We start from the raw sequence: 22184 nt of genomic DNA, 5'->3' as shown, positions 1-22184 counted from the left end.
TGTTAAATCTGAGTAAGTTATTTATTTATAATTTGTGAAAACTGTCCAGTATACTACTCCCTTCCATATTACTCGTGATACTTTGAAGCCGATGATAAGAATACCTTGAAGGAAATACTGCATTTCAGTTTCCACTATCACAAAGACCAGTGATCACAAAAAGGTAGGTCTGCTTATTGAGCTGGATGATTTTTTTGAAAGTTGGTACCAACAGTTTATATAGATTATATTACAATAAGGAGCATAAGCGTGTATTTTTTGGTTGTGAACAGATCTGCGTCATGTTCCACCTTTTCATGTATTTGAACTCGAATTGTTGTAGGAGTTGCCATAACAACATGTCAGGAACTACAGGGCTGCTGAAAAAGGCTTTTTTGTTTTAAAAAAAGTTAACGATACTTTTCGAGCAAGTACTGTCTGTCACTTTCCTTCTGAGTCTTAATATTTTCTTCTGTGAAAGGTTTAGGATGTTCCCATTCTCCAGGCAATTTGAAACTTTTACAATATATTTATGTGCAGGTCTTGTGATTCGTTTCTAGCTGGCTGGCTGGCTGGCTGTCTTGTTTCGCTCCCCATCGTACTCGTACGTATATAGCGTCCAGTAACACTCAATTCAACCTCAACTGAAGCAAAGTTTAGATTTACTGATATTGCTATTTCCACTTTCGTAACCTCGTTCAAAATTGGAAACGAAAGCAGTTAAAAACATCACATCCTGTGGTTCACTTCGCAGGTCCACGAAATTGACACCATAATTTTAGAAGTTGCTTCTAGTGTTTGAATGTTATTTCAAATATTTCAACATGTCTGCTTTAACTGTCACGAGTTAATGAAATGTAATTAGACAATGAAACTTGTATTCTTTATGACAGACATATTATCTTCTAATGTGCTGTAGATACATGTTAATTTTAAGTGAATACATTGTGTGACAGTATACCTAGGATAAACAGTAGACATATATATTATTAGACTATTCAGAGGTTACGTTATCAAGCTCTGTTTGTATCTGTAACGGATTATATGGCATAATAAAGAAGTTTAGGTGCTAATTCTGATTAATTCGTATTTCTTCAGAATCCAGAATTCCTTATCACTGGCAAACTGAAGATTACCCCAAAGGCTTTTTTGTGAAAAATAATCTTTCGTTTTATAGAAGCAATGAGGGTGATTGAACTTCTGTTTCCTAGCAGACTGTACATAAAATATGGACATCTTTTCCACAAATAGATGTCTATGGAACATCAGAGTTGTCGAAAAGGCTTCCGATTCAATACTACAGCGCAGCACACCGTGTAACGCTGCTCTGTCGTATCCTATTCATCTGCTGATTGTTCATCGCTTCCAGAAACGGCGCTAGAAATTGTATGGTTGGTGCCTTCTGAATGTGGCGTAACAATGTGTTTCCGCACGGTCTGTTTGAGAAGTGCGCTTCTGTCTGCCATGGCGTAGACTTACTCAGTCAACACTCGCGGTGTTCTACCGTTTGCCCGATTCTGGTCTAGGATTCATCATCTGATGCAGTAAATCGGTTTGTGCGTGTCAGAATCCATCCTGTGGTGACATAATGTGTGACAAAGATACTGTGTTACGGAAGTCGTAGTCTTTACTCATCGGAATTAACAAATGAAGAGAGAGAAAAATTACATGTACAAATTCTCATTCCGTCTTCCTCCCTCAGACATAAGACGCTCCGTAGCATTATGCTTGAAAAATATTTTATTGATGTGGATTTAATCCCATTTAAACCTATCCTGATATCTCTTTTTACTCGGCCATTTTCAAGAATTTTTCATCAGCAAAATATTCTGTTTATTTTGTGTCGAAACTTAGTAAGAAAACGTGACAATAAATTGCAATAATAACATTACATACTAATATAGTTGCCCAATAATATGAATTAAAAATTAATAAAATATGACTTATAGAGTCGGTGAGTTCTGAAATTTAAGAATTAAAGTAAATGAATAGGGTTTAATATTAGTTTCTTATGTACTATATACATTTTTTATGTAATGCGTATAAAATTTCATTCAATTGGGCATGGTATATTTAAAGAGTTGTGATATTGACAAAAAGAATAAATGTGCACTATATCGGATTACAGTAAGTTTTATAGTACAAGACGACCGAAACGAAGAGTAGTAGTTTGCCATTGGTCCTTGCTAATCGTGTGGAAATTGTAATTAGATCTTTAGATTCGTGTGCTAACCCACGGACGTTTTCTTACTTAAGAATTGCCCAGTTCTTGCACTTATACGCTAGTTACAACTGTTACGAAATTAAAGTAAGTTTACCTTTGACTGTATTAAGAAGCTTTTTCTAGCGAAAGTAATGCAAACAAATGATAAATTCCGTAGGCCGAATTACTTAGCTGTAATTTCTGTCAGCCTCATGATCATCTGAAACAATTAGAGGGAAGTGGTTAGTCACAAAGTGCTCCGAGAACGTCTTGTTCCAGTATCTCCAAAGCTTTGGTCTGTTCCTATCTTTATTGAAACGTGTCCGTTGTTTCTATTTTAACAGAAAGCCCGTAAGATCACAGTTTCTTTAAAAGGAGCTATAGAAGTGAGATGTCAGAACTGGGTTGGGATAAAACCAATTAAATATCCCAGCGCTTGGAATCATTTCCGAAGGTATTCTCTTGGCGCCTTTATGGCTGCTGCGTGTTTGAACTGTAGCGGATATCAGATGTGTGTCTGTAGCAGACGTTTCTATGTGGGAGAAAATCTCGATCCGTTCCTAGTCCTTCACCAAAGCATCAACCCAAAGGTCTGTTTGATTTTGTCTAGAAAGGAAGTTCCTTCTGGTCACGAAGTGAGACTATACAATTGCAGTGTGAATTGCTTCAGAGTTCAACAAAGCTGTTGCTAGTATGAATTGACGTTCGTAGGTGTTTGTGTCTCATTCTTTTGAAGGTTCCCAGTTCCTCGTAAGAAAAGTTTGACTAAAATGATTGATATGAGATGATATTAAAGTAACACATCCGGGTTTCAGATAATGCAGAGCTGTGCTAAATTTTCGAATATTCAAAGTTATTAGTCGGTTCTTCTATCAGGACTTTATTAGGGGCGTGGCATTAGTTTTCCTGTCTTTTTTCATATACTTCTGCAGACTTGCTTGTTATAACTATCTCGCATTTTCAAGTTACTGCATTTTCCCGGAGCCCTGTCGTATGCTTTCTAGATGTTACGAGTTTCACTTCCTGAATTCGTAAAAACCGGATACCCCTATTATAGAGACAGATACAGTCTCCGAAACGTTGCACTGGAACTCCTTGCTTGTACGGAGGTCCGTCCAAGAAGACTTCGTTGCAAGAATATTTTTATCGGAAGCTTTATGGAGAATTTAGATGAACATCCGAAATCAGTCTTATGGTTCTCTCTGATTTACACTTCCCATTGTTGAAGTTAGGGATTAAGAGACAGAATTAAACCATAAACAACACATCTTAGTCCCTTGAATAGTAAAACACGACCTGCCAATTGTAGAAATCTTATAGTTTCATAATTAGTAATTATATATTGTATTGCATCTGCATACCGTATTAAATATTTTTCTGTTTCTTTGATGTTTAATTAAAACAGTTTTTATTGTTGAATATTTTCTATATTAACCGATTTCACACCTTTCAAACGTTACAACTATTTATGTAAAAGTACCATAAATTTTCTATGTAGATTTGCTTTAATGTAATATGATATGATTTCCGTATCATGGAATTTGCATGCCAATTGAATTGATTGCAATTTTAAATTGGTTTTATAGTGTGTTGGAAAGCGCTAGTGTGAGCCTGTATCACTTTGACGGTTATCATATGCACCAGCTTTCTAATGATTGTTTTAAATTAACTACCTGGAAATAAACATTGAAGTTAAGCAGTTTCCGACATAGTACATTGTCTCAGTTCAGAAGAATGTGAAAATGTTTTTGTGTATAATTCTGTTTATTTAACATATCTTATCCCATTAATGTTAAAATTATTACATTTAATTTATTAATCACATACTGTTTACAAATTGGTACTAAATACCCGTTTATAATTATGGGTTTTGAAATATTACGGGATTCCTGTGTTGTATTTTGCAGTCCTTGATATATAACGTGGTTAGGTTTGATGTCAGAATAAGCAGGAGACCAGAAAATATATTTATTCTTGATGTTCCGTAAAGAACAGCTGATTGTTGGCCTAGTTTTAATCCAGAATTCAATTAAAATTGCATTTGTGTGTGTGAATTGGAGTATGGGTATTCTTAGCAGGCCAAGATTTGGAGCTCCTTACAATTACAATTTGTCTACCTCTTGGTTTCAATAGTATTCAATTTGATCAGTCTCCAGATTGTGTTTCATTGAAGGCATTTCGTTGTTTCCACCTGTCATTTTGACGCATTCTATGCTCTCACGTTATACTTAATGTGAATAGGTTAAGGTTTAGCAAGATTTCACAGAACTGACAAGTCACAAATAGCCCCAGTCTCAGGATTGTGTACTTATGTAATGGATGTACCATAAATGAATTACGTTATGATATGCTTGTTTGCATTGTACTCAAACTGGTGGGAGGAATGTGTGTTTGATGTCTAGTTACTGAAAGACAGGCCACTCTCATTTGTTGACGTTCTGTATTTCAGGGCAAGTCTGCATTACAAACAGAATGACACGGAATCTTATCTGGAGGTGAAGCAGCTGCAAGTAGCTGATGAAGCTGTGTACAAATGCGAGATCACGTTTTTAGAAGTACGGCAGGGATGTTCCGTTGTACAGTTTATCAACCTCACAGCACTCAGTAAGTTGCATTACTTTATTCTGTTGTTTTATATAACGTTATTAATCCTTTGAAACATAGTGGTTAAGCAGCGATTATTTCCTCAAGTGGCTTTAACTACATTCTCTATAATTAGTCTTCTTTGAGGTAAGGACTTATTTAAATATTATTATGACCAACTTTCGCTTTAAAGAGCTAATCAGTTATCAATATCTGTATGGGATATAATGGACGTGAAGTACTCTGTTCAAATCTCGTCAAGATTCTTTGCACTGTTATTAGTATCACGAGGGTTATGACGATATATTATGTGCTTTCCCTTCCGTATTTAGGTCAGTGGTGTCAGAAATACATATTTGAAGAAGACATAAAACAACTTTATTATTCAGCCTTGAGTTTACAGTAATAATTGGAGTAATGCCACAGATACGAATATAATTTCTAACAGAGACAGACCTGCATTTTCGGCATTGAAACGTCGGTGTGATATGACGTTACAGACAAAATATTGCCTTCAGAAATTTAAGTCATAGGCTGTTAATTCACCATTCACGCACATGATTCCAAAAGAATAAGACTTTTGTTAGTTTGAGTTCAGTTGTAATTTATCTCATACAAAACTTGTAACTTGATATTACGTCAATATTTCTTATGCATGTCTCTTGAGTCTTGGCACGTTTGTTCCTAACTGGCACTTATTAATATTAGCTTTCTTAATAACTATGGATAAAATTATAGCTCGTGTAGATAACGAAAATTCTAACGCAGTGTAGACATGAGACTGTTTACTTCCCATATATTTCCACCCGAAGTGAGGAGTAGGAAATTTGAAAGTATTTGAAAGTTTTTTTTTTTCTTTTCATATTTGCGTTCTCCAGTTGGGAGTCCAAAGGTTACTGCATTGAACCGTATTTGTTTCCTTGATCCTTTCTTGTACGCACCTGTCAGAATTTAGATTAATTTTTCACAAGCGGCTTTAATGCAGAGAAATTGTAATCACGTGAAATCTGCAAATAAATTAACTCTTATAAAAAACTAACCATTGTGTATGTATATTCGCATACTCCAGCTGATAAACACGCCAGACGGCAGCCAACTACAATAGCATTTCTTAAAGAATTACTTATGCAGAAATATTGTATAAAACTAGGCCTACAGAAAAACTATGCCACTGGAACGTACAGAAGACATAGATTTATATACCCACATTTACAGTTCGTCACTAAATGGAGAAGAATAATTAGATCCTTATTTAAACTGCCTTTCTCGCCAGATAATGAGCTACCATTATTTTCTGGATGTGAGGCTGGAAGAATTCTGAATCATTAGGTTGAAGGAAAAAATGTCTTAATTTCCAGTTATTTTAGAGACTAAACTTTCGTGGCTCAGACAAATTTTCAAGTAACCTGAAATTTGCAGATCAGGAGAAATAGTTCCATTATTTTATATAGTTAATTGTAGCCTCAGGAAGGCGTGTTACATACGAATACATAATATCTCTCTCTTGTATAGTCTCGAGATACATTTTTATAATGAAGTTCCTGCGGCTGTTTTGATTAAGGCAAAGGTATATTTGCAACCATAAGTGGTGGAAAACGGTGATTCATGCTCAGTGGTGTTTTGTATGCTTTCTGAGTTTCACTTCTTTCTGCACATAAATCGTGCAGAAATATATAATTTCTGCTTAAACCATTTTATTTCGTCACCTAGTTTTCTTTAGCTAAAAACCGAATACAATTTTAAACAGACATTGACATATTTGTTTTGAAACTGGTTATACCAATTTCCGTTACCCTGCTGATTCTCCGATAACAGATTGCAGACGTTTTCAAATTCATCATTAATAAATCAACCAGGCATCTGATACTACATAACTTTGACAATTGAACCAGTATCGTTAGACCCTCCATAAACCAATAACCAATCAGCCACCAGTTCATGAATAGGTATTCCATATCACACAGCTTAGAATTTTGTGATGCGAAATTTTTGCGTGTGTCGGCTTCAGAACTGCGGTTCCTAAAACACGGCCCCTTCTGCATTGTGCTTGCATCCCCTATTAACTTCGAAGTGTGACTCCACTTAATTTCAGCTAAAACATGAGTTAGATACGCTTAAAGCAGATTACATACATGCTGCTAGGTGCCGACACTGAACAAGCAACAAAGTACCCAAGCGGCTCTTGATAGTAATAGGGAAATGGACTGCATGTCAACTGCACTTTTGACGATGGGTGCTAACTAGGGTCCTCGTCAGTCGTTGGCCTTTGCGAAAAACCATTCCTCTCCAGCATATTCGTTCCCTCTTGATGACGTGTGGGGTGACGGAATCAGACATTCAGTCACGCAACTGACGGATTCCAAAGCACGTTGTGTTTGTATAGTTGCTTCGCGTACGTGGCATCCCGTCTGCTACACGCACGGAGCATCAACTGATCACCTGTCATCCTCCGTCACTGTGTCACTGGCTGGTGTTACTTGTTTAAATTTGTGAATTTCCCCTTGTGTGTTTTGTATTGTTATTTTCCGAAGAATAAGTACGTATTCAGAACGATACTGCAACTATTTCTGAAACAACAGATATTACAAACAAATTAATGTAAAAGCTGTGACATCGTTTAAAACAATTCTAACTAGCAAAGAAAGAATGCCGAAGAATCTTTTTGATACTTCCTAGGGCATAGTGTCCATTAGAATACAAAATTTGCAATTTATAACAACGCTTTGAAGATGTACAGAATGTCAAGTACTTTGAATAACCACTAATCTCCTGTCTGTGGATTAGCTGCCGGCTAAGAAGATCACAGTAGGTTGAAAACTGTCCGAAACAGTGTGTGCTGTTTTCTGTTTATGTTTGTGTGAAGTACCGCGATGTTCTCTCACGTTCTGCCTCTCCGAAGCAGACCGGGTCACTCCGTTGTGGTCTGGCGCATGTTGCCGGGTTACAATTAATTATGACAATATGTGTGAGCACAGATTGGATCAAAGGATATGAGAGGGAACGGCGTTCTGTGGGGCCTTCTGATGAAACCGTTACCACAACGTGGATTAGTCCTCCACCTTGTAATGTGTTTCGCAGCAGGAATTCTGAACGCGATGTGAGTTGACTCTGACTGAATTTTTAAGTTAGCTAATACTATCTCTTACTTTTTGACTACGCCATAGATCTACATTTACAGACCACCAAAGTCTCATTAACGTCACTGACCTGACACAACTGCATCAAATATTTTAATATACACGTAATTACTTTGTAATCATTGCAAACAACTTTACTGTCGAGAGACGAACAGTCTAGCCTAAGTCTTAATACTTCTGTTTTTTATTTGTGAGGCGCTTGGTTCAATCATCGGTCGAGACATCAAACAGAGACATAAAACAACTATCTTGGCTGAATATTTTAAAGCTGGCCTCGGTATGAAGGATAATTCCGAGATTGTTCTTCGAAATAAGCCGTCTCTTTCTCTCCGAATCTTTCTAATTTATCGTGTACAACTGTTTTCACATTTGGATCGGTGCTAAATAATCTTCATCGTTCGTGCACTTCCGTTAATTAATGTACGATACAACAAACAAACCGCTTCTGTATTACCAGTAATGTTAATTTTGGTGGTTATAATTGATGATATATTTATGGAGATCAACTAGAAAGACTCGTGATTTTGTGGTAATCCCCAATAATTCTCGTGCCTGGACAGTGTAGTCTGTCATGATTATGAAATTGATATGCTAGTTAATGAAACACCTCATTACTGGTCTGTTGGCTCGCATAAAATACATTTGAATTTAGTGTAAAAAGATTTTACCGAATATAAACTGTTTTAAATTGCAAAGTGATCCACTACATTCGATTTTTGGCTGGTTCTGATTTAGTTGTCGTTAAAAAATGTACATCTACTGCTCTTATGACTATAATTAATTATGAAATGGAAGCAAATGTACTTGTTCTTCTGTAATATGTTGTATGAAACAAAATATCTATATTATAACAATATTGACTCAGTTATCCTTACAGTACAGAATTTGTACTAATAGCCGTTAATAGCCACTTATTTTTAAATATAAACTCTAATACGTTAGTACATAATTGATTCATATGAGGAAATTGTTCTGCTCGTAGGTTGAATTCCAAGAAATGGTCAAGTGTTGTGAGATTGTTATTCCTATATCTCTTACATACATATGGGTTTACAGATTTGTGGAGACTGAAGGTCGGGGAGGGGGAATATAGAGTTTAATTGTGAAAATTTCAGTGAGAGTGTCTAGTGTAAAATAATTACTGGAAGTAGGTTTTCGTACCAGACGAACTGTCGTCAGTCAGTGGGGTATTGATGTCGATTAACAGGAGATCAGAAATGGTTGCAGTAGTTTGCACGGCAGGTTAAGCATCACGCGAATACGCGAGGTTCAATGCAAATAGTGGGAGCTCGTCACAGGCTGTAAGTAAAATGATTGATCCGTTGGACTCAGAGCTACAAGCTCCTTGTATAATTACTAGTCCTCTACAGATCCAATATTTTCATAAATAAATCATAGTGCCTGTCGCCTCCGGTTGCAATGTTACTAGTTGTGTTAGAACCAGGAATTTTGTAGTAATGTATTCCATACCTGAGCTTTACATGTACACTTGGGGTTTTGTATTACTGCACTGAGAGGCAGGTTTCTAAAGCTGCGGTGCTTTTCAACCGGATCTTTATTTCACTGTAACTCCGAACACTTCCTACCTGGCAGACATTCGGCTGAAACCATTATGATCAAGCAAAATATGCAGTAATAGTAGTTGTGCCCTAACTGCCATGAAGTTAGTCGAGCGAAATTGGAACCTCATAATAGAAGTGATTAGGGAACAGAATTTTCTAAATTCCGTACTAGCGTATAAAAGTCTCTGTGTATCATGATTATTAAGTTTGGTTACGCTTGAGCGTAATGGAAATTATACTGCAGGTGTCAGCAAAACCTCAGTAAAAAAGTGTTTTTTTTAATATTTGTATATTTCAGTTGATTATGAAACTAGTTTGTTACACCATGACATACAGGTTTTCCTTATAATTAAAATTATATTTTTAACTTTGGTTTAAATTTTTAATTTTCTGTATTAGACACAACTAATGTATATAAAATGTTAGCGTCCCTTATAATCATCTCGTTATTCTGAAAAATAAGGACTTAATGACGAAATAATCTCACGTTTATGCCATATTCTTCCACACTTGAGCTCGACCTTCTGCAAGATAAGCATCCGACAGAGCTCTGCTGGTGGTTTAGCAATTTAATGAGCTTGGAGTCAGATAAACATCATTTCCACTTCACTCCTCATCGCCATTCGTAGCAGAAACTGTGTGTTTGCAGGCCAGCCAAGAGTTGTGGAAACTTGAAAGTTCTTCTCTGGGGATGGGAGTCGAAGTTAGGAGGAGCATAAGGTGCAACAGTACTCTGAAAGTGCCCTTCGTGGTAGATAAAGTTTGGTCAATATTTAACAACTTGTATCACCCTTTCTTAGCCCCTTACGAATCGCTTTTCAGATATGCATGTTCTCGGTGATATTTTACAACTTCACCAATAGCCACTTGACTTCCTACAGTTTCCACCCCGAAAATATGTTAGCCCCATTCTAGTTTACCTCTTACGATTAGGCACACTGTATATGAAAATGTGATAAGAAGAAGTTAATTGTCCCGCTCAGCAGTAACATGAGTTATTTAAATTAGTTACTATTTAGAACTTCCAGAATTATTAATGAAAACAATTACCATTCCCAGGGGTAGATTCCATTAAATAGTAAATATCTTACAGTAATTCTCTTTTTCCAAGTCGAACACACAGCTCCGACGGTGACGATGTATTTTTACGAGTCATGACAACTGATTCGATTCAGTGTCCGTTGGGTATTTGGAAAAAAATTACCGGTCACCATTACCAGAAACGGCTTGAATATGGAAACCTCTTTTCCTCCATCTGGGACGTAAGCCTTCTTCCTCCATTTTGCTTGAGCGCCTAATTGGCGTGGTATGTAAGGCCAGAGGACACTGAACTGTGGTATAACAAATTGTTGCCACTAAGAATCATTTTCATTTATAGACCAACAAATCTATTCATATATTGTTCTTTTTGTGTTTTCATTATTAAATTGGATTGGATTAAAATATGAATGTAAACGGAAGAAACCATTTGGGACCCTATCTATAGGTGTAAGGACACTATTAAAATGGATCTTTAATATGAAATGAGGATGCTACTAGATATATCTGACACAGGATAACGTCCATTGACATGATGCTGTGAATACGGTAATGAAGATTTTGCTGGCTTAAAAGGTGGAGAATATCTTGACCAGCTGAGCCAATATTAGCTTTTCAAGTACACCGATTCATGGAGTTAGTTTTCATAACATTATTTCACACAAACTCAAAATCAGCGTTTCCACGAAAATGACCTCATATATAATGGATGGTATTTTACGCTTCTTTACGACATAAATAAATTTCATTCATGACATTTTTATGTCCGCATTTCCTGTGACAATGTATGTTTTGGATCATCGCGTTACAATGATTTTCCGTGCTTTAAAAATAAATCTGATGTAAAGCGTGACTGCATTTGAAACGGATGTGAATTGCGCACCGAACCAATGTAGTCGGCGGGATCAACATGATCCCCCCCCCCAGTCAGCCAGATTAGGCGATAAATTAAAGAGTACGATTGTGTGGCGAGAGCCTCATAATGCTCACATATCGTGTTTGTTCGATACCTCGAATTGGTACTGTAGTCGTAAGTTTGGAAGGGAGCTTCAACGACAGACCCAATTTTTTTTGTCATTGTAAAATAGTGATTGATCTCTTATCGCCGCCATTAAAAGGAGCCTGCGACCCCGGACACAATAAAATTAGGCCTAAAAATCTACCTTCGTTACTAACTTTATAGGTCATTTTAACATGTAACATTCCGAGATTTCTGTCTTCTGGGTTGTTGCGCTGTGTAGTATGAATCGCCCTGATGACGGAGGCAGTATGACCTCTGAAACGTTGGTAAACATCGACCAGACTACACAGCGCAACAACCCAGAAGACGGAAATCTTCATACTAAGAATCGCCCTGATGACGGAGGCAGTATGACCTATGGAACGTTGGTTAACATCTACCAGACTACACAGCGCAACAACCCAGAAGACAGAAATCTTCATACTCACCGCTGTGAAAACCTCAAATCATACATGTAATATTCAATTTTTTAAATTCTTAATCTAAAGTTTATATTACGTACACTGCACTATAGTAACTACGGTCAATAGGTTGAAGATAATGTAAACTTTCCTTTTGCCTTATTTATGATGATTTTAAGTACACGGTAAAATGTGTAGGCTTCGTACGTTTACATCGGATACAATGAATGGGCAAGTGAAACCTGGATGATGGTATTTTCCGTATTGAAATATTAATCTGTATTCGGCTCGTCACACGGGCAGATCTCGATCATTCCCTGACTGCTTGACGAAGGATACGGGTTTAAAAGCCCAGAGGAAATCTTCTGAAATTTCGCTTGTATGTAACACATTAAACTTTCATGAACCTCGGCCAGGTTGACCCACCTATGTAATTTACATGCAGTCAAGGAAACGCTAAATTAAGTATCGGTTTCTAAATATTACAAGTTCAGCGTCACGTGTCTCAGCCCAAGCTAACTTAAACATTCGGAAAACCGACTTGTTGTATTTCCATTTAATTTACGTTACTAAGGTTATTATTATTTAATGTTTGCCTAATTGTTTCATTTTGAGTATTTAATGGAGGAAGTGGACAGCCACGGTGGTCTAGCGGTTAGAACGCTGGCCTTGTAATCCTGGGGTCTCAGGTTCGATTCCCGGCGGTGCCCGAATTTATAACTTGTGTTGGGCAAAGCCGTGGTCTAGGCAACACGGAGTTTTCCTCCGGGGGCTTCCCCGGTTTCTCTGTGGCATCCCAACAATTACTCCATTCACACACAGAAGAAGGCAATGGCAAACCACTTCTGGATCATCTGCCAAGAACGTATATGAACAGGTCCCAGTCCGGGAGAAGGATGGAAGGATTCTGTTCATATGGACCTGTCGTCAGACAGAACACTAAATAAATAAATAATGGAGGTAGAGAGCGTTATTTATTTATTTACTTATTTATTTATATATTTAGTGTAACTCCAGAGTTTTGGAAAAACCTGTTTCGCTAATTTTGAAGTATTATAATTTGTATTTACGGAAAAAATCCCATATATTTAAGAGCATAAATGAATTCAGAATCTATTATTGTTATAATAACAGTTGACAGTACAGTTGTTTATTAGATATACAAAACAAAATTCTTCTACGAGGGTAAAATATATCAGCCATAATAATAATACTTTGGTTCTTGGTAAGAAGGGCCTATATCAATACAAGTTCCGTTTGGCTTAAGAAAATTTTACGGAACATCAAATGTATGTTAGCTGATAAAACTTTCCTTGACCCAAGCGTATCATATCCGAGGCAAAATTATGATCCATAATACTCGAACCTTGCAAGCAGAGACATCTGAACAGTAAATCGGCTTGATGTAACTTGTAATGGTCTAGAGAGGGCACCAGCCCGTGCAGTACATTCGTTAATCTGGAAAATTGGATTTTTTATTTAATGCAAAATTTAATTCTTTAGATATAGAAATTTTTTTATAATATTTTATAGTTATATGATAAGGCAGCAGAGAATTCTGTTATGAAGTGGTTATTTTTTTGTTTTTGCTATCCGCATAATGTTATTAGACACACAACACTTGAATTTACAAATACGTTATTTTAGCTTCTTCAAAATCTTTCGTTAATACGAATACAAAGACGAAGGACTTAATTATACAACTTAATTAAATCGTCAATCTGACTGTAGTATCAATACAATTTGTAAATATAGGTAGAATCGAATACTACGTATGGGCTATTTAATTTCATGTTTTTTCATTGTTATGATGCGGGTGGGGAATTAGTACAGATGTTAATGCACAGAACTAGAGATACTCGGCATACTCCATCTGTTGCACTGAAATAGTTTCGTATCCTATTTATATATCAAATCAAAATAACTTTGCTATCAACACTATTGAAGCAAAATATGTGGGAATGTCCTCTTTTTGACACTGATATTAAGTTCAGTGGAGTCATTGTGCTTCGGTATTTGTTCAACCAGTATGAAAACTACATTCACACAATAGGGAGCAAAATTTTGTATTTTAAATTTTATACTCTATCATCAGTCATCATTAATCATGATTAGCTGTGCAAAAGTACACGATTCAATAATACACCTCCCCCCCAGAAAGAATGTAATATGATAGCGAATGGTACAGAGTATGGGGCATATGCATTTCTGAAAGCTATTACGTCTCCTAACATTTTATGTGTCGGAAATTACATAAGCTCGTTTAACTGTTAAAATTATAGGCTTTTCCCAAACTCGTATGTGCCTACATTACTGGTTAGCAGTTGATTTAGTAATTCCACCATTCTCTCAGATCTGATAACAAAAATATACTTATTTATATTCATTAAAATTCGAGGTTGTCATGTGTATCTTACTACGACCGTAAATCTGAAATTGCAGTGAAATGCGTGCAAGATCTATGGAGACGATATTTGAGGTAGAGCACACACAAAGTGTACAACTGAGCTTTGCCCTTATTTAGAACATAAGTAAACAGTGCACGCGAGGCGAGCCGATGTAGTGTTTGTTATTTAACTTTGATACAAAGGACAAATACAATCACGAATCTACGTTTTATTATTACCTGTAAACAATGTAAAATGTTGGACGTGTTTATAATTGTCATATATAGGCTTCTCAAGTTGGCGGACACATTAAACGCTTCCTAACCGAAATTCAATCCAGTTCATTGGAAATGGAAATACAAATAACATAATGAATAAAGAATGCTGTCTTCTGTGTTGTAGCGCCGTGTACTCTGGTTTTACCAAAGTTTTTGATGTACGTGCTACCTCCATCATCGGGGCGATCATCGCCCTGATGTCGGAGGTAGCAAGGACTTATAAAACATCGAAACATTTATTCCAGACTACACGACCTTACAACCAAGAAGACAGCCATCTTCATTCTCACAATTACATATGTAATTTGTGTAATACAAATATATATATTCAATTAAATTAAATTAATTTATTAAAGTGTTTGCCAACAGCGAGGAGCCATTGACAGGGAAACACTGATAATATATATATATATATATATATATATATAAAACATTTAAGTGACTTGGCTCGTTAAATATTATCTGTAAATATAAATATATTTAAATCCCTTGGTTTTTTCGCCCACATTTTACATTGCTAATATTATACTAATGTTAATTCTCATCTTTAAGGTAAAGTTGTGTGTCTGGTTCTGTCTGAGCGCTTGTATTAGCTTAATTTTGCAAGCATTAGTGACTCATAAGAGGTATTGTTTTAGATCTATAATTACAAATCGTTTTCATTTTGTCAGAATTTATACGAAAATAAAATGTATTCCGTTGTTACGATTATTTAATTCTACCATAAATTTACATATATAATAGTTCCCTGTGAATTACGCTGTATACATCATCTTAAACTTATTTTATATATTCTTGTTCCGTTCAGAAAGAAACGTGTGAATAAAGGTTTCCGTTCTTACGGATTGCGTGAATATTTTCGTCTTGAGACATTTTTCTGCATTGACAAAACGGAATAGTGGCATTTTTAAATGTACAGAATGTAATGATTCGTAAATAGCTCTGCCTTCAGAGTAGGACGTCCCATAAAGTGTTTTCTAATAATATTCTAAGAAACTATGTTGATAAAAGTGAGTAATAAATTAGGCATACATTTCGTTTTCTTCTCCGATGAGACTCCGTTTTGGTATATCTACTGATAGATAACATTGGTTAAAATGAATGATTAATTTTGGCCAAATTCAGTGCCCTACCCCGTGCTTCCTCTGACTACAGTGATATGAAAGGTAAAAGCAATTCTTGTTCTGTAGAACAGTTGAGGCTTCGTACTACAACTTGGGGACCTACTCAAGTGCGAAATTGTCTCCGATCTCGACGGAGCGAATGCAGGTGATTTCTCAAGTGCGAGACAACCAATCAGAGAGACGTTATGACCCGATGCGTCTTCCTTCGTTCATTCTCACAAAATGCAAAAGTAATTGAATATGGGGAGAGTTCATAACGAAGAGCTAGTAGAATAAGGAAGCCAGATTATTCCCTTCACTCCCTTTGTATAAATAGCTTGTGTATGCAGCGCAGACATTTATCTACTCCCCGTATTTGCCAGGAATGTTCTATCTACCGCAAATACATTTTCTACAGCGTTACGTATTATTAACGTTTAAATTCTTTCTGATATAATGTATTTATTATTAACAATAATCATTTTGCACTGAGCATATTTGCCAGGAATGATCATCATAACAGTTTAGAATCTAAATGAAGCTCATTTACCAGCCGAGGAATGAAAGTGAAAATCTTATAGTTATCCTTTGATTTCTGTTTCACCTGTATATCTATATCTTTTGTGGTTACGAAGTGGCAACATTACAAAACCTCGCCGTGACTTCACGTTCACTGTTAATAGAATGTAAAGAAAGAATGTTTAATAAGCACGAATTGTAAAGGATGTGAAAGGAAGCGGTCGTGGTCCAACGTAAGATGTTATCCCAGCATTTGCTTGGAGGGACTGAAGAGAATAAGAAAATCCTCCACCATTATAGGCGGTCTCTGGGTTCAAATTTGGAACTAGAGCCCCCGAGACACAAAGAACGAGTGCGAAACTTTTGAGTTTATGTCTGAAGTGAGTACCTACAGATCAGTAAATTACATAAATTTTAAATTATAATATGTGGTGAAATTTAATCGATAAATTGTTGAACGTCCTTCTGGTTCCAATAAGCCTGCCACAAAATTGTATCTATTTAACTATTTATCTACCTAACTGTTAGTCCTCATACAAAGTACTACAAATACTTACATTAAGTTTACCGGAAATTTAAAATACGGCTAATAGATTTATTTAATAATGATGCCAGTTCTAATTAGCATTTTGTTCCATAAATGCTTCAAAGTTACTAAATAGATTAGGGACATTTGTACAAACGTGCTAACATAGGTCTAATAGGATATCTGTATGGGTTCGGAATCATAATTTAAAATTTATTTCTTGTAATTCCAACTACAGTCTATGGTATTTGTTAATATTTCCAACACGTATTCAGTTAATGGTATTTCGTGGTTTGAAAATGATTATGTCTGGGCACGGTTACACGATTAGCGATAAACCATGAATACTGGAGATACATTCTGTTATTGTTTCTGTGCTCTGGATCTGAATCCGTTTAGAGATTGCATTTTCTCTGTGTGTATAATAGTCTAGTTGCTTCAGATAAGCATGAATGCCATAAGTGTTCGATTATATTCCGGCCCTGGAGGTTCTGTTCTTGTAGTTATGCAGAAGTTTCAACTCGTGTCCTGAAAATTGCATCAGATCTTTTATGTAATTTTAATTTTTACATGTTGTGTCTTAGAACTAAATATTCTTACCCGCATCTTGTTTTAAAGCGTGTCTTCGGTGCTAGACACCACTTTTCACACCATGCAAAACAATTTCTAAATCTACAGTTGTAAATGGAACACAATCTTGAAGACGATAGCTGATAAGAGATTTGGCGAGTTTGAAGATAAAGATACATACATACATCTTTATTACATTCCATGGATCCATAAGTTAGTCAGATGACAATAGGATGTAGAATAAGTCATAATAATTCAATACATGTTATATAAATACAAGTCTTCTGGGGCGTTGTAGTCTGGCATAAGTTTACCGACGTTTCAGAGGTGCTTACTGCCTCCATTTTCATGACAACAGTGGAGTCAACAAGCACTTCTGAAACGTGGGTAAATATATACCCGACTGCACGCATCCAAAAAGACAGTTATATTTTGGTGATATAATATTTCAAAATAAAATACTTTCGGTACTACTCGTTCAGTGGACATCGAGACTCTTCCGTCTTACCTGTATCTGCTGTTGCAATTGTTCGACGTCGAACATTAATCTGCATTGGAGCTGTGAACCGTACTACAATAGAAAATGTGAGCACCGTTGTAATTTAGTGTGGTTTCAGACAAAAGGGGATTGTGACAGTAGGCTATAAAATGGTATGAGTTTCGCTTGTTTCGCACGGGCGAGTGTTTTGTTTAGGGTAATAATGCTGAACCAATCATTCCTGTTAGAAGAAAGCTATCACCATCGTTACTGATGTAATGATGAAAACTGATTTGTTGTTCGATTCACTGCAATTTGCCCGTTTATAGTTATTTATATATTTTCTGGCGGGTTGAGTAGGGGACCTATTGTTAACATGCTCTCCACTGTATGACACAACAACCGTGGGTTTTGTTATGCGTGTAGATATTAAAGGGAGATTCCCTATATACGGTGCAGTCGTAATTCCTCGTCGCCTAGTGACTGCATGCTAGTAGTCCATTGTTTTGATTGCGTGCACTGTAACAGGGCAAGATCATAAATAAAATGGGCCAATTGCTGTCTCGCACCCTGCCCTCTTTGAACTCCAACTTATCAGTTGAATTATTTCTCAATTTAAAATCACGGCTCTCTGAAATTAGTGTAATATAAGATTCAGTGTATTAACACTATATTAGGAAAAGAAAAATATTTTGGTTTTGCAGTTATAAAAATGTTATTACCTGTGGAAAAGCCCGTCAGTGTACTTTAAACGTATATTAGGATCGATTCCTAAATCTTGTTGCATTAAAATAATATATTCGCATACGTAAACTATGGATAGTCATTTAGTTTCTTCAGTGCTTGTCAGTTTACTGCACACAGGAAAAATAATGGGATTTATTTTAGCAAGAATGTGTATTACCGAAGAGCTGGTATAATTACACGATTATTCTGCTCAGTTTTACCTTACATATGGACACGAAGTGTCATGAAAATTTAAATGTATAATTACGTCATACTCTATTAAACATGAATTCAACAAAACCAATATGGCGACGGCGAAATCTTCTGAAATGGAAGAAGGAGTATCATTAACCTGGGATATGTTGTGATGTACTTTTATATGCCAAGCCTTTTAAGAAACACAAAATTTGTTACTGTTTCTGTTCACAGATGTGATTGTTCACGACTCTTCGTCACTTTGTAGAATGAATCATTATTGATCAGTCGAAGTTAAAAATTTTATTTATATAAGACTTCCGTCTCTGTAAAATTTACTGGCATGTAACAGTCTTTGTTCATATATTTCCAATGCCTTTAATTTCAAATATTTTAATACTTTTAGATTTCTTAATTTTTATAAGCAAATTAAATCTATGAAAGTTATTTCATTATCACATATTTCCGTAGTATGGCTTCGCGTAAGTCTCAAGGACATTGTTTTCGTTATTGTTTATCCAATACTTTAGTTACTTTTCTTGAGGTTTATTCACTGTGAACTGGTTCTCGTAGCTAATCATTAAACATTCAGTTCCTTGCAAGAATGCATGAAGCTCTACTGGCCTCGCTGTGTGTGTGTGCGCGCCTCCTTTCATGAATAAAATGTGTCAGCCCAGCCAGAGACTTCGCACTTGCCAGCCTTGACCTGCTGTTACGTAGCACCTCAGAAGCAGAAAACACCAGGTCGCAGGACTCGGTTACAAAAAAGCCGAACGTCTTGAAATGAAAGCAAGAGTTTCGAGCCATATTTCCTCACCTCCCATTTACATTCAATTTCAATGTGACAGATGGCCTCCCCTTTTATTTATCCCACATCTGAAGTCGTTTCGCTTCCTTGACGTTGCATTTTCATCCTGAGCTTTTTTTACTGGTTACGTTTTTGATTAAAAAGAGCCGAGTGAAAGAAAAGTGTCAGGCCCTCATTTATTTCCTTTTCGTCGGAAGGGGTTGCGAGGAATGAATTAAGGGTACGACAAGGGGTCGCGTTTTTGTGTTTTTATCATCAGCTGCTGGGAAACCTCAATTGCTGTTCTCTATAGAGACGTGATAATTTCCATTTGCTCTAGCGTTCAAATCACTCAGTCTCCTGTCTAGTTCAGTAGTTCGTATGTCTCGGCACAGAATTTCACAATGAATAAATACGTATCTCCGCTTTTGTTTTAATAAACATCTTGGTTCGCGTGCTGCATATTCACTTGGAAACCTGCGATCCTTCGATGGAATGGCAAAGCCCGTTATTTTAATGTAATTTTATTAAGTTTTTTTCTCAGTCGCCACATGAATTATCAAACAAAGTCTAAATAACCGTGAATCACTTCTCCTCTGCCCATCAAATTCATGACTGAGTGTATGTAATACGTAACCACGGTATGTACTCTGTTACGGATAACAATTTTATAATTAAAAATTAGTTGATATTTTAATTTGAATATTTAATTTTATATAATTATTCTTGTATTCAAATCCTCGCGGCTCAGTAGTGTTCCGCGGCACATCTTGTGAGAACCAGTGCTCTAGAAACGTGTTTTAGCGGTATTAACACAATAGTTTACGTGAGGACACCCATCATTTTTCGAAGATAAAATCTTGGGAGTGGGGGGGAATGTCCTGTCACTGTTTCATTACTCTTCGCCGTGCGTCCACTGGTGGAACATCACTGTTGAAGCTTAAATCCGTCTGCCACGAGGAAACCGTTTTCAGGTCTACGATTAATTTTCTCAGTCTGACGGTTCAGAACCAAGCGAGGTAAAGTTATACGGGAGAGTGAGTGTGTTACGCATAGCGAGGCGTCATCTCACTATTCTGTGCGTCCTCAGTTGGATTATAGTTCGTCTTCCTGAAAGAAACAGCAGGATTATGAAAGCGAAGAGAACGAACTCTTATAAAGACATTAAAGCAACATTTGGAATTTTTTATCGCACGTTTGAAATATGTCTGTGTGTCTGCGTCTGTTAGGAGATTGAATACCACGTTTTGTATCATTGTCAAGTTTTAAATTCTGTTTGCCTATGTATTTGTTTCTATGGAATATTCAAAATAAAGGAAAGCTTCACTACCATGAAATATTATCTGACTAAATTTGGCTCCATCTCTTGTGAACGCACCACCTTCAAGCAGAGTGTTCACATGGGATGCACTGCATGTCACTCCTAAATGTAATTCTTATTTTTTTGCATGGCATGTCTAAACAAAGACCCCTTTTTTAGTTATTTCTCTCCGAACAAACACTTTTTGCTCGTTAGTCCTTTGGTCAGAAGCCTATAATTCCTAAATTTTTACCGAATAACTGAAACATACACTTTAGTGTGTAATTTTTAAACTTTTCCCAGCCTTTAGAAGGGACAGTTCCTTCCTTTTGCGTATTGTTAGTTAGTGAGTCTCTGTTCGTCTGTAGCTGATCCAGTCGAAACGTTAATTTAATACTTCTGTGAAATATGTATGAATAGTATGCACCAAAAATAAAATGTTAACACTGTTATTTACAACATTCTATGTGTTGTATTGTTCTGTCTTACCGCATATGATAAATATTTAAATTTGATGAAATTCCGATATTCTCTTTATGTAAACATTATGTGAACCGTTGGTTTGATATTACTGGCAGAGTTTAAGCGACTATTGCCAATAACAGTTTTATTCTCGTAATATGACATTTGACAGGTTGGACACCCCAGGAGAAGAATTATAGCATGTACACATTTCAAATCGTGAAGTGCTTTGTGAGGTTAATACCTGTTCATTCAAATCAGCATCAAGTACTTTATTCCAGTACTGATCTCCCGAAATTACGTACTTTGTGCTACTACATATTTAAATAAAATCCAGTACCGTAACTTACAATGACACTAGTTCAAATCTAAAAGTTTTTGACTATGGTGCGTTATTAAAATAAAATGTTTCCTGGATGTTTTCCATCGTCTAATAAAATCATAAAATTTCACGACGTTTCGGAGATGGGTAGGTACACCTGAATACGGATATAGAGTCCCATCTCCGAAACGTCTTGCAATTTTATGATTTTATTAGACGATTGAAAACATCCAGGAAACGTTTTATTTTAATGGCACTAATAATATCGCTGGTTAAAGTGAAATATTACAATGTTAGGCCTACTGGTAGTTTAGGCGTATTTTATTCCTAATCAACTAATAGCGACAGTTTTGTATGGTAGATAGAGGATTGGGGTGTATGATACGTTAAAGCCAGCGAGATTCAGAAGTCAGAAGACGAACTCCCTTCACAAAGTTTGGTCTGTGCATAGAAACAAGACACTAATTAAACTACGTGTACTCTTCCCTTTTTACTCTTTAGGACCTATTTTCTTCAAGTTTCTCCTCTCCGTCGGAGAGAAGCCGTTCAGTTTACAATCACAGATTCTCTCTCGGAAACATGTAGGCCTTCTTACGATGCAAATCCG

The 22184-nt window shown here is 36.3% G+C and overlaps 1 protein-coding gene across 23 annotated transcripts in view; it reads left to right on the top strand.

Moving 5' to 3' along the window:
- nrm (neuromusculin) overlaps positions 1-22184 on the top strand; it is a 590496-nt gene that overhangs the window by 378129 nt on the left and 190183 nt on the right. For all 23 annotated transcript variants that reach the window (XR_015536928.1, XR_015536927.1, XM_087355254.1 and 20 more), the window contains exon 3: positions 4632-4786. Coding sequence is in view for 21 of the 23 variants with exons in the window: in XM_087355254.1 (XP_087211380.1) it covers positions 4632-4786 (155 nt within the window). In the remaining 2 variants the exon portion in view is untranslated. The remainder of the gene's footprint in view (positions 1-4631; positions 4787-22184) is intronic.

The sequence above is a fragment of the Zootermopsis nevadensis genome, unplaced genomic scaffold (assembly GCF_977971745.1).
Source record: "Zootermopsis nevadensis isolate Lab colony 2312 unplaced genomic scaffold, Znev_1.0 Znev_ptg000024l, whole genome shotgun sequence".
In the NCBI taxonomy this organism is placed as follows: domain Eukaryota; kingdom Metazoa; phylum Arthropoda; class Insecta; order Blattodea; family Termopsidae; genus Zootermopsis; species Zootermopsis nevadensis.
The sequence above is the reverse complement of the archived record's forward strand: the minus strand, read 5'-3'. Positions and strand labels throughout refer to the sequence as shown.